The 14,000-nt window shown below is 41.7% G+C and overlaps 1 protein-coding gene across 1 annotated transcript in view; it reads right to left on the reverse strand.

Annotated features, from left to right (window-relative positions):
* Window positions 1–458: 458 nt before the first annotated feature.
* The window catches only part of mapk1 (mitogen-activated protein kinase 1), a 37,413-nt gene continuing 23,871 nt past the window's right edge, over window positions 459–14,000 (reverse strand). The window contains exons 2-9 of the mRNA XM_086315513.1: window positions 13,580–13,762; window positions 12,337–12,526; window positions 11,933–12,049; window positions 11,531–11,645; window positions 10,452–10,583; window positions 9,331–9,440; window positions 8,099–8,227; window positions 459–4,313 (exon numbers count right to left, since the gene is read on the reverse strand). Coding sequence (XP_086171639.1) covers window positions 8,111–8,227; window positions 9,331–9,440; window positions 10,452–10,583; window positions 11,531–11,645; window positions 11,933–12,049; window positions 12,337–12,526; window positions 13,580–13,762 — 964 coding nt within the window. The 3' untranslated portion in view covers window positions 459–4,313; window positions 8,099–8,110. The remainder of the gene's footprint in view (window positions 4,314–8,098; window positions 8,228–9,330; window positions 9,441–10,451; window positions 10,584–11,530; window positions 11,646–11,932; window positions 12,050–12,336; window positions 12,527–13,579; window positions 13,763–14,000) is intronic.

Below are 14,000 nucleotides of genomic sequence, written 5' to 3' on the forward strand. Positions count from 1 at the left end.
CTGTGGCAACAAATCTCTTTAAAATTTACAGAAATGAAAGGTAAGGATAACCCCCGAACCCCTCCCACCCCCCAGACTTGATTGTATTCATTTTTAAGCGCATATACTGCAATTACAACGGATTCCCGACTGAACGAAAGCTGCACATCAAATCTCAGATATCAAGACTATCAAAAAAGGCACAAACAGACAGGTTGCACAAAGAACTCAGCAGAAGCTTTTTTTTGTTTTATACAACTAATCCCAGTAAGATTTCCAGTGCCCTTAATGTTCTCGCTAACCCCCCCGCCCCCCAAAAAAAAGGCTATCTACAGGCGAGTCAAGTCCCGGCAGGCACCTCGGATTACAAGTCCCATCCCAAGTACTGTAGAAGCAAGTGCATTTAATAATCGTGTGACAGACGGGTGTATGCAGCGAGCGCTGGAGCACTGGGACAGACGAATCTCAGCGTCTTTTAATTTGAGTGCAAAAACTGTCATTTCTGCATCAGAGTTTTGGTCATGAACTATATTTTTTTTAGGTAAATCTCTGCAAACTGAACCAAAAATAATATTTTTTCAGATGTTAGCAAAGAGGGAAATCTGATCCAAAAGATTAAAGTATACATTTACAAAGCAAACTTTATTTGTACAGGTCTGTGAGTTTACCGAAAGACCACGCAGTTTTACCCTGATCACTGGGGAAATGTGTTCAGCTGGACCTTTTTTTTTTTTTTTGAACTTTTGAAAGTCACAAAGTTTTACTCTCTTCTGTAAAGCAGTCAAGGTTTGAGGTGTGTCCTCTTTATGTGGATTTTTCTTTTTTTCCTCTGATGCTGATTTGTTTGATTTTGTTTTAAAAACTACAATAAAGTTTGTCTTGGTGGAAAAACGTGTTGAAAGGTACTTTTTGTCAGCAGAATGAAGAATCAGCTTCTTTGACTTCACGTTCAGAACACCTTCCTATCGTGTTTATGCAATATCAGCAGAAACTGAACTGGGGGCCAGCTGTACTGCCATCTGAGTTTATACCACAAGATGGCGCAATGAAACCAGGTGAGCTTAAGGGCTTCAGTCACACAGGCTTAGAGCATCCGCAGCTCATCAGGTTACGATTTTGAGCGGCTGCTGTAAGGTCGACTGATGAGTAATGCTGTGGTAGAACAATGGTTGGTGAGAGGCTGCAGGAAGCTGCGTGCTGTTATTAAGTCAAAGTAGTTTCAGACCTTGTGACAGGCAAGTCCCGTAGTTTGCAAGAAACATGCCGACTCGTCTGCAAACACCTGTGACAATGAGACCAAGTTACTAACTTACTCAGTGGCTGTTTTTTCCAAGTTTTGGCTGATTAGTCAGCATCTCCCTGATAAATTACAGGTGACTGCATCGCCCTCTTTGCAGCTCTCAGCAACCCAGCCAGTAAAAACCGTGATCTAAACAGACACTGACAGGAGGTCGCGAACCGGCCTCTAGGGAAAAGGGCAGGGCTAAAACTAAATTTACGAGAAAAGGGGCACATATCTGGAACTATCTGAACACATCGATGGGTAACACTGCCCCTAGTGGTAAAAGTTCATTAAACTCTGCAGAGGGTCACTGCAGAAAGTACCTTTAAAACTGCATCACTTCATTTATTACCTGAAGCTTGTGTCCATTCATGGATTCTCATTTTTCTCAATTTGCCATCTTTGCTTCTCAATGAACGGTTCGCTCTAAAGACGACTCCAATTATCCGTCAGTTTGTGCAAAGTTACATGTTCTTTCCAGAAAACTCAGCAGACCCAGAAAACATTTGCTTTCGTCTTAAGTCAGCGCGTTAATCTCGAGTCTTAACGTTCGTTTTTGCCACTTTCATTGGCGTAACATCACGTGGCTGCAGTGATGTTGACGTGTACTCGAGGGAGGTGTCAGTACGCCGTGACATCACAGTCAGAGGTGCAATGGGCTGGCTGGCTGACCGATTATGGCTTGAGTGCATCTCAGCAGAGCTCCGGCGTCCTGTCGTGGCTCCGCTCAGCTTCAGTCTAATGTCATTTAGGTCAGAACTAAAAAAGTAAAACTGAGGTTCTTTGGCTCTGTGATTTATTATCGACCAGAGCAGCTCCGCCCTCGGGGAGATCAACTTTAAAACGACTTAAACTTGGCTCGTCTCCTCAGAGAAACATAAAAATCATGAGTTTACCTCTGCGACTGACCACATGCAGGGGGGAAAAAGGAAAAATCTTTTAATAAAAGATTTCAATTTTGTACTTTAAGTGCAGCAGAGTCAGATTCTTGAAGAATCCATTCAGGTAGATTTTAAATTTGATGTACTCTGAAATGTTTTAATATCGTAACTAACACGAGTCATGCACACCTTACCAAGAGGTTTCAATTTGAATATGCAGTTCTGCAACCCAACCTAAGGTCAGGTGTGCCATTAAAGCCGAATAGATTTAAACAAGCTGAAGCTTTGGGGATTTCATCCCGCTTTTGCTCCCCAAAAGTTTCCAAATCCACACCCACACACCACACCCACACACACACACACACACACACACACACACTGATATATGTGTTATTTTTAGGCTCCTCTCACTTGAAATAAAACCTTCAAATTCAACAGTCTTTAATCAGCAGTTACTGACAAAAAGTGGAATTATGGTCTTGACTTCTGCTGCATTTCTTTTTGTTTTTTTTAGTTTTACTGCAGTCGGCTGCTGGCGCTGACGCTGCTAACGGCTATCAGCGTTAAAATGTGCAATTTAAAGCAAAAACAAAAAAACAAAAACAAAAAAACCCCACAACAAAACAAGCATGATCTGTTATATCTGAGTATAATTTCTAACTTTATAATGCCTGGATCCCATTTGTCAGGTTCAGGAAACGTACGTACGTGTGTGTGTGTGTGTGTGTGTGTGTGTGTGTGTGTGTGTGTGTGTGTGTGTGTGTGTGTGTTTGGCATAAATACAGTTATATGGTTATTCTCCTATTTGCAACCACAACAAGATGTCTCACAGCATGCAGATGGAGTTTATCTAAGAAACAAAAAGTTGAAATCTGAAGAAATAAAGAAAAAACAAGACAGAAGAAAAATGGACAGAGAGGTTGTGAAAGCGACAGAAAGAAAGAGGACAAAAAGCACCGTGAGTGTGTAAAGTGTGATATACCACAAAAGATAGAACGGACAGAGCCTGGGCGCTCTCCCGGCAGATCCGCCCGGTTTGTGTGGCACTTAACATCGTCGTCTTTGTATACAGAGCTTTTAACAGTCATGCAAAGGGCACAGTTTTATTCTAACAAGGCGAGAGAGAGACAGAGAGAGAGACAGAGAGAGATCAACAGAAACTCACAAAGAAGAAGAGAAGAAGACAAAGAAACGGGGAGGCACAACAACATTTCCTCCAGACAAAACAAGCGCTGAGCGGTAACTGAATTCTTGTCCTGATGCGGTAAAGCTCCCCCAACCCACCATGAAAAACACCACCCTGTACATACAGACGTGTGGGAAATTCCTCACAGCTAAGGTGGACACTTTCCTCCTCCAGCTGATGAGACAGGAAATCCTAATTCTCACCTTTAAAATATCTTAAGACTCTTTAGGCCATATATTTATATATGTCTTTATAGGTATACATTTGCATTCGGGCCTTGTGTGTGTTAATTAAAATACAGCGTTTGATAAAACATAGGTCCTCACTGACTGATGGCTTGTTGCCTGCAGACCCTCTGGCTGATTCAGTGATTTCATTGCATAAATCAGGTTGTTAAATTTGGATTTTTTTTCTAAATAGAAGAAAAAACGTAGACTGCATCCCCTGTAACACTGCGACGAGCATTAGAAAACTCCGATCAATGATCCTTAGATGTAACCCTCTGCTGTTTGTGCAATGAAGGCAGAGAAAAGAGCAGCTAGTCTATGACCATCATTCAACTGGACATTAAAGGTCTTGAATAGTAACCCCCCCCCCCCAACCCCTGTTGTTTGAGACACACAGGTAGAAAAAAAATGCTTAACTTGGCTTAAAACACACAACCCCAACCACCCCTGTAAGCTGTGATGTGACCCCGCCCTCCCCTCACCTGTCCTCACCTCCGAGAGAGAACGAGAGAAAAAGAAAGCAAAACGGAGGATGATCTGATTGATTGATTCCTGACGCCATTCCTGAGCAAAGTGGATTTGACGAGTGAGACCCAAGGAATCCAGGAGATGTGGACATCGGCAGAGGAGCATTCAAACAAAAACAAACCCAAACTAAAAAAAATAAAATAAAATAAAAATGAATAATAAAATATCACAGCAACAGTGTGGAGGCGGGGAGGAGCAGTGGCAACGCAGGAGCCAGTCCGCAGAATCATCTGGAAGGAGAAGGAAACAGAGACGCCGTGATGAGCCGCCATACTGAACCCAAGACTCATAACACTGAGCATCCAGCAGAGGGGGGGTGGAGCCTATCCCAGCTGTCGTAGGGCGAGAGGCGGGGCACACCCTGGACAGGTCCCCAGTCTGTTGCAGGGCTAACACACACAGATAACCATTCCCACTCACATTTACACCTGTGGGCAACTTAGAGTTTAACATGTGGGGACAGTAAGAAAGATGGTTTTAAAAAGCTCTCTGTAGCATTATTATATCACAGCTTCAGGGTCATCATTTATACTTCCGCCTTAAATCTCATTGGTTACATCATAAATCAAACCCTATGCTGTGACCTGGCATGTATGCAACTCCCTAGAAATGTAGGTACAGGCGACGACTGATTGGCTTGTCAGTCACGCCATTTCCTCCTTCGCATGTGCAGCTATTTATTCTGACGCCTTTTTTTTTTTTTAAACGAACGGAAGAGAACGGATCAACTCAAAGAGAGAAAATGAAGCATGCTCACCGTGCCCACCATTATGTAGCAGAATATAGAGATTAAATGCAGAAGCAAGACCTCAAAGGGTTGATGAATGAAGCAGCAGGTGTCTTAATAACAGAGCTGTGATACTGAGAAGTCACTTAACAGCTTTTTATCCTGGCTTCAAACTTTTTTAATATAATGGTGCTTTTTCAGTCTTAAACTTCATCGACGTCCAAAGATAATCACATTATTGTGTTATTGTGTTTGTTGTACCATTTATTTGTAGATTCAAAATATATTTTCCCTTTCTGATCTGTGATGAAATCACTCCAAATCATTTGTAATACTAATAAAACACTTAAATAGTTATTTTAGTCTAATCTCGCCTATAATTACAAAAATAATATTTTGGCGCTTACTGCTGTTGCAGCAGGGGGCAAAAACGAACCTTCTGGCAGATCTAGTGCTGACGCCTGCACACAGTCATACAGTAGCTTTGTGGGGAGGCTGTAGGTCAGGAGGTAAAGCAGCATCTACTGATCGGAAGGCCGGTGCTTCGATCCCTGGCTGCTCCAGTCTGCAAGCCACATATCCCTGGGCAAGATACTAACCCCACTCACTTAAACATAGAAGAAAGTGCTTGTATGAATGGGCGAATGAGGCTGTTGTATAAAGCACTATATAAGAATCAGTCAATTTTATAATGCTATACTTTTCCTGTACGTTTCACAGCGCGTTTATTTTTAACCCCGGTCCATGTTTGAACTCTTCCTCTTTCATGTGAACGTGCTGCATAGATAAACCCCGGGTAGACTTATGCAGCTGATAACTGTGTTCACGTGACCCTTTAGCCTGATTGCTGATGTTAGATCAAGCAAAGCTATATAATGGAAAGCTACCCTGGCTATGATGCATTTGCTTGACAGCCCAGGCCCCAGGAGATGAGTGCAGCGCAGAAAGGCAGCACTTTTACAGATAACCAGATCTGCAGATACTGAAACAAGGAACTAAAAAAATGCAAACATGCTCAGTGCTCTAATCTGGGAGGTGTCGCACAACAGACTCACTTTCACTGCACTCGTGTTATGCTTCAAGACATGCACAGTGGAAACACAGTAATTACACACAGCCCGTCTTGTGCACAAAGAGGATGATGGGCTATAAAATGTAGAGCTGATAGCTATTATCACAAAAGGAGGCCTGTCAGGAAGCAGCTGGTGGTGAGCAGAGATCAGCGAGGGAGGGGACAAACAAAAACAATCTCTCCAAATTTTCATTTCAATCCAGACGTGTTTTTAACTGTATAATTTGCCAAAATCCTTTCTGAAGGAAATGACACTTTAGCTGTTAAGAGTGGTGAGTATCCATTTTAGCATCAGTGCATCTGTCAAATAAAGAATTACATTGCAACAATAAACTGGGTAGTTTACATTGTTTAAAGAAACTTTTAGAACTACATAATAATAATTCTTGATATGACAAAGTTATTACTGTCAGACGCTGCACAGACAGCTCGTCTCCCATCTGACTCCCTCACAATCAGCTGATTGTATTTGCACAATGATGTCTGCATATTTAATGACGCCATGCGACTCTTCACCTTCATTCCAAGAATATCAACACGATTACAGAGAATCGGTATCGTGATGCACATCACAGTTTCATCAGCAAAACATGAATTTGAGGTTTTCTATCTGACTGTACTTTTGGAGGTTTTCTCACACAAGTCATCAGAAAACGGAGCAAACACCCAGGCCAGCGATGCCGGTTTCTGATCATCTATGCCATTTATATTCAACTGATGCAGTTTCAGTTATTAAAACTTTCATACGGTGCTTAACAAACCTGTCAGATCACCTGTCATAGAAACAAGAAAACAAATATCAAAGTGTTTGGCACTGTATATGCCCTGATAGTAATCACAGAAAAACACCTTTAGCTGAGATGTTGTATCTTAAACAAAAGAAGGTGCAGCAGATTTCTATAACACAGCAAACATCAGATACTTGCGTCACTTCCCAGTATGTTTATGACTTCACCAGATAACAGGACATGAGCCTTTTTCACTTTTTCATAATTAATCTTTTGCTCATACCGAAGCTGCTGGCCAGAGGCTGACTCACAGCTCACGGTAGCTTTAGCCACTTTCCTTTTGTTAGCTTTTGTAAAATGTCCATATTCAGCTGAAGGAGTCTGATTAGCTTTGTTGTTAGGAGCATTTTTGTTGCAGTCCCCTGAGGTTTACTTTAACAACTCCAACCAGCTTATAATCAGTCATAAGTGAGGGTGACTGGCCAGTCACCAAACATCTAAGGTGGGTCAGATGGCACATTAGCAACCGCAGAATCTGGAGCTAGGGAGCTAGATGCAACTTCAGGATGTTTCATGTATGTGCCATTGGTTAGTGTGAGAGGACGGACTGATGACCTCAGCCACTTAAAGACAGTACATCAGATACCCTGTAACCGGCAAACCAGCGTTAGCTCAGGGTTTGTTTGATTCCCAAAACCAAAGAACGTTCGTCCGTTTCAAATGGCTAACACAGGTTAGCCATTTGAATGAATAGTGGCATTGTAAAGCGCTTTGGGTGCCTTGAAAAGCGCTATATAAATCCAATCCATTATTATTACTAGTGTTGCTCACTGCTGACAGTGTGGGAGCAGAACAGAGGCACCGAAGCGAGGCATGAGCTAAGGAACATTAAAGTCTTATCATTTAGAGTTTCTTGGAATATCTGTCCCACACCCTTCACACTAAACTATACTGAATTTAACTTGCGTTACAATCAATTCACACATTGGCAATAGGGAAAAAATAAGTCTTAATACATGGTAAATGCTGCATATTGAAAAATCTAAATTTCATACCACAGAACAATTTTTGTGTCTTGCTTTGGATACAAATTGATGGCAGTAAAGCACAACTCACTACGTTTAAAGTGCTTAGATGGATGGTTTTAAGTGGTTTTATCCTGTCCAGTACCTCGGCTTCGTACTCAACAAAAGCAAAATTTAAACTTACTCTGTGAGGTCCTGACTACAGCTCTTAAACAGATGAGCTGTTAAATTTAACCCCAGTGATCCTGAGCAGATTTCAACGCGGGAACACGACTCACTCCACCGCGCTTTGAAGCAGCGGAGGTGGGACAGTCATGAGGATCTCCCTGATCTTTATGACCTTGGAAAAGTTGGTTGTTGTGTACTTCTTAACAAATTGCTCATAGTTTTGTGTCACCAGCCCCTGCAGGTTATTTTTCAGTAGTTTAGGGTTATAAGTTGGGCTGCAGTGATGTGTACTTACCTGTGTGGGATGTTAGGACCTAAAGCTGGGCTGGAAACGTGCAGTTTCTTGAAAGATGAGCTCCTTCAGCGTCTCTTTGGGTAGGTCATCTAGCTCCATGTCAAACTTAAATGGGGCCTCGGCAACAGGCTAAAGACAGAGAGCAAAGAGGGCAGAGTGAGGTAAATGTTCATGGAGACTTTAGGTTTGGCTCCAACAGAGCAGCTAAGTCACAAACAACCACAAAAGAAATTAAGAACATTTTTAGATCAGAGAAACATGCAGGCAGCTTTTTGGACAACGCCACTACCATCACTTTGAGATCAAAGTTATGACTGAAGTGCACGTTTGAGCTTTAATTCAAGCAGCTCAATGGAAATTTGCATCAACTGTTTTGCAATTACAGACATTTGTATTTCCATTTTCTTAGCCTCAAAATTAATTGAACAAACTAACAATTTTAAACATAAAAACTGTGTTTAATATTTAATGGAAATCTTGTGTGGCCCGTTTCATTACATTCCTGCACCATGTTTGACAGAGGATGTGGTGTGCTTTGGGTTAATGAGCCGTTTCTCTCCTCCTCAATTTTCTCTTGATTTCATCTTTCCAAAGAATATTTGAAGGCTCTTTTAGACGTTTGCTGCCAGTCTAATCTGGCCTTCCTGGTCCTGAGTGTACAAGGTTGCATTTGGTGGCTCGTGATTGCAGACTTTGATATGTTTACCTACTCAAGAGTGACAAAATTCTCTGAAACTCTTTTTATTAACCATGAAAATAATTTGGCAGTCATCCACTTCAGTTGCTTGCTGTGGTATTTCAGATGCATCTGCTGACGAGTGCATTCATTCGTTTTAGCGGCGACTGGTTCTTGTAAGATGCTTTTCTACTTTATTTGAACACCTAAAAACAATTTCTAACTACAAGCACAATTCATGCCATAATATTTTTTCTTACACTTTTAAGCGTACATTCACCCTCTGACGGTCTTCACTCCCATCGTTATCTTTGAACCTCATGTTGAGGATCAGGCCTGAACTGAACATGAGCCTCTGAAAATGGAGGACTCAGTATTTATATATATATAAAAAACTGCATATGGAATACAGCACCTGCTAAAACAGTTCAATACTTCTGCTGAACTCCTTGAATTAAAGCTGGAAATCTGCTCTTCAATCATCTTGTAAAATAACAAAAGTTGTGCTGTTTTTTTGAACCCAGGTGATCCATATAGCACAAGATGCCTGACCCACCTCATCTGTGGGGTCGTAGTATTGTTCCAGGTAGGGGTGTGCCAGCGCCTCCTCCACCTCGATCCTCTTGTGAGGGTTAAAGGTCAACATCTTGTCCAGCAGGTCCAGAGCTGTAACACAAAGATGGACTTACTGTAGGTGACTCTGAAACAACAACAATATCCTTGTCTGTCCACTAGAGGTCCTAGTCTACATCCAACATGTTATCATTTTTTTAAACCATCCTTTGACACCAAAGTCTGTCAGTCCACCTCTGATCAGCTCTTTACTGAACACGAATTTGATGCATCTCTTCATCCAACCTTCATCCAACCTTAATACTGTGTGACAATGAGGGGTTCAGCTTACTGAATTTGCAGAATGGCTCTAATAAACATCTGTGTTAGCCTGTGTCACTGCATGATATCAGTTTGGAAGATGTCATGGTGATACGGTGAATATGTGGTGACTCATTGTGAAGTGTTGTAAACAGAAAAGGATTTAAGAGCAATATCGCGTCATCCACCTGCACTGCTTTTGTGCTCTGAGTAAAGGTTTGGCCACAGTTCTTGAGTTTGACCAAATCCATCATTCAGCTTCTCTCTGTGAATTTTACAGCTTCTGAGGACGTTTTTCTTAAGTAAACTCAAATTTACACTGTGTAAATATTATCATCAGCTTCTCTCTGAATTTGGCTTCAGGCTGCCTGTTGGTGGACTCACATTGTGATTACCAAAGATTTTACTAAAGCTTTTCTCACTATGTTGAAATGGCACTCTGCCTTTATTAGCACTGTTCTTATGAATGATTTGATTTAATTTCAGCAGTGAAGGAGACAGAAAACCATCATGCACAGAAAAACCAACTGAACCTGCAAAAACATCATTAGAGTGTAGTGAGCGTGTTTGAGCCCCAAAGTCCAGATGTTGTGACTACTGTGACTGCTGTGTGTTGTGCCAGGGCACAGGTCATCAAAGAAGTAGACACAACATGAATGTAATGTGATGTGTATGAGGTGAGCCAGGTGTAGGCAATCATTTTTCTCCCCGCTCTATAAAACGAAATTCTCTCAGGAAATGTTTAACATTTACTAATCCCCTGATGACCAAATACTGCGGTTATGGTGAGATTCCACCTCTTACCTTTTGGATCAGCGTTGGGAAAGAGACGGTTCCACGGCACTTTGCAGCGCAAAGGCAGTGACAAGAGATAGTTCCTGGCTTTAATGTTGATGATGCAGTTGAGATCCTCCTGTGAGGGAGAACCCAGAATTCCTGGAGGACAAATAGAAAATCATAAAGACAATCAGATTTTGTTCTTTTATGATAAATAAATGATATGTAAAATGATAAATGATATGATATGTAACAATTTGCAGAGCCTCCGCTAAAAGTTTATACTGAAAGGAAAAATTCTCAAAAACGGACAAAAACATTCAGACCGCACAACGAACGGACAGATGGGAGAAGCAACATGTGGTCTAGCACCAAGAGACAAAAAAGTCCGACTTGATAAGGACATATTAGTGTCTACGGTATCTATGGACTGGCACCAGGAAGCTGTTGCGACTGAGTGTGAAGTCTAAAGGTATCAAAGTTTTTCTTACAGACTAAATAACGCAGCTGAGTCACACCATAATGATACACTGTACTACCAAACAAATACAGACCAAACAAATTCATTATCAGGAAAAACAAAGTTCATCATGGAGGACTCGGCTTGGTCAGACCATCTCCAAAACAAAACAGGTTCCCAGTATGAGGCAGCGAGTACCAAGCAAAAGGAATCCAAGAGGGAATAACTGGAATAACCAGTAACCGGTGCAGACGTTTACTGATTACATGGCCACTGTTGCTCAAACTGGAGAAAACCTCAATGCTTGCTATGATAGACCCACAAAGCAATGCACTACACAGCCACAGAGCCCCAGCTGAACCCCAGCCACCACCTGAGCTGAACAATGGAGCAATAGAAGTGACTCAGGTGTGTGCGGTTTGTGGGGATCATGGGATTCATCTAGATGTGTGTTTGACTTATAGACCCATAACCTAACCCTAACATCTCTGATCCGTTCTGGCAGATTCATTTTGCAGGAGGCTTTAATTTTGTGGCCTATGGGCTAAATGTCAGCCTCTGTGGACTTACACATCAACACAACTCATTTGAATTTTTAAAAAATGGAAAGTTCTACATGTTTACTGCATGCAAAGTTTATTTTTACCCAAAATATGGTTAAGCTGATCCAAGTAATGCTTCCCCGGAAAGATTGGCCTGTTGGACAGCATCTCAGCCAGGATGCAACCCACTGACCAGATGTCTATGGACTTGGTGTAGCCCTGAAATCAAGTAGAACAGACATAATCATGATTACAGTAACTAACTTAGTTATACACAGCATTAATATACCATGTGCCTATCAAGTGCTGCAAGTCATTTTAAATTATTCCAACTAGTATTTAGAAATTAAAGTTTAAGACTTGAAATAGAAATACAAAGTTTAAAGATATTATCACTAACAGGGTCGTCGTTTTCCAATCAACACGTTTCAATGGAGGGCACAAAGTATTTTTTAAGTTGGGAAAACCTAAAAACACTAAACATACTCCACTGTTACTCTACTCGCCTTTGAGTTGAGCATGATCTCAGGAGCTCGGTACCAACGAGTGGCAACGTACTCTGTGAGGAAACCAGTGTGATCGTGGTCGGGATCAGCCACACGAGCCAAACCAAAGTCACAGATCTACAAAAAAATGAGAAAGGCACAAGAAATTGTCACATTAGAGGACACAACATAAAAATTATAGGCTGTAAAACGTTGAGTCTCCACAGCAGATTTGTATTGGTGAGGATTTATGACAACATTAAGTTATTTAATCATGAAATCATGATGAAAATATGTCTGGTGTTAGTTAAACCACCATACGAGGAGGTCTTTCCCGTGACAAGAAAAATATCTGAATGGGGCCTTAAGGGTAAGTGCCTGAAAACAAGCATTTAAATGAAGCCAGCATCTGCTTGAGACGCTACCTTGAGATCACAGGTGGTATTGAGCAGAAGGTTGGAAGGCTTCAGGTCACGGTGTAGTACGTTGGCAGAGTGGATATACTTGAGCCCTCGCAGGATCTGGTAGAGGAAGTAGCAGATGTGGTCATTGCTCAGGTGTTGAGTCTTCAGGAGCTTGTACAGATCTGTTTCCATTAGATCCTGGACAATATATCTGCACGGTTCCAGGTTAAGGAAAGTCGGCTTTTATACTGAAAAAAAATCACTCACACACACGTGTGTATTTATATCCTTGCAGGGACATCTCATTGACATAATGCTTTCCCTGGCCGCTTACCCTAACCATCAAAAATGGATGCCTAACCCTAACCTAATCGTGACCCTGACACTAAAACGACATTTTGGTCCCCACAAGTAGAGTAAACTTACAATTTTTGGCCCCCACAAAGATGCTCGCTCGCTCACTCGCTCACTCACTCACTCACTCACTCACTCACTCACTCACTCACTCACTCACTCACACGTAGCCAAAACACTTGAGGATTCAAAACAGAGTTTCACAATCTAACGTGTGGCGTCAGAGTGACTACATACATCATTTACAGACAGTCAATAGTCATGACTCACTTACGAGGCCATTATTAGTCAGTATGGTAAATTTTGATAAATGTATTCATCATGCTGAAAGCTCACTGACATTTAAGTTCAGTAAAACTATTCACTGTTTTACGTTTCTTTGTTTTTTTTGTTAAAGGAAGACTTGATAAGAGCAAAGGCGGATGCACAGCTGCAAAAATACAAAACTATCTGATCAATTGTTGGGTCTTTTAGGACTTTTAGTCAAGTTTCAAAGTCCCTAAGCATGAGGATTCTGATTGGTGCTCTTGAGGCCAATATGTACTGAAACTGGTCCAGGTGGACTCCACCTCCCTGACGACTCTTGGTGAAAGAAAGCCAGTGCAATTTAGTATTTGTTCTTGGGCACATGCTTGTGTTGCCAGGCTGAGCAGCTGCAGGCTTCAGTCACAGACGCAGTGTAAAACTATACACAGTGCCTGCAGGCTTGATAGTCTGCTACCATTTGGCTACAGCGAAAAGCATCTCTGCCAACTGTATGGCGACAGGTGGCTATTATGTAATGGAAGACAAATAAAAACCTCTTGACCACAAACGTTTGGTGGTAATACCAATCTGACCAGCAGCTAAAGAAAACCATCAAACACAAGAATGAGACGCTTTACACTCAAACATGCTTCAGTGAGGATACACATCCTTCATCTGCTCGATGGTCGGTGCACGGATAATGTCGTTGATTCCGATAATGTTCTCGTGCTTGAAGCGCAGAAGGATTTTGATCTCTCTCAGGGTTCGCTGGCAGTAGGTCTGGTGCTCAAAGGGGCTGATCTTCTTGATGGCCACGCGTATCTTGTTCTCCCGGTCGTAGGCAGAGCTGTATTTAAAAAAAACAAAAACCCCAAAATAAGACAAAAATGCAAACCTTTTAAATCCATAAAACTCAAATGCCAGATATGTGCAATAACTGCATTAATTTATAATTACGATTCAGAACCACTTATTAGGACAGAAAGGCCGCAGGTGACCAAGACTTTCTCGCTGTGGTGATGGTGCTAACACAGCTAAGAACATGGCCTTTGTGGTGAAAGAGAGTCACACTCTCTCCTCTGTGA

Source organism: Aulonocara sp. 'chitande type north' Nkhata Bay, linkage group LG12, assembly GCF_057382095.1.
Source record: "Aulonocara sp. 'chitande type north' Nkhata Bay isolate Kocher_YH1m ecotype deep benthic linkage group LG12, A_spYH_male_GT1.1, whole genome shotgun sequence".
Taxonomy (NCBI): Eukaryota; Metazoa; Chordata; class Actinopteri; order Cichliformes; family Cichlidae; genus Aulonocara; species Aulonocara sp. 'chitande type north' Nkhata Bay.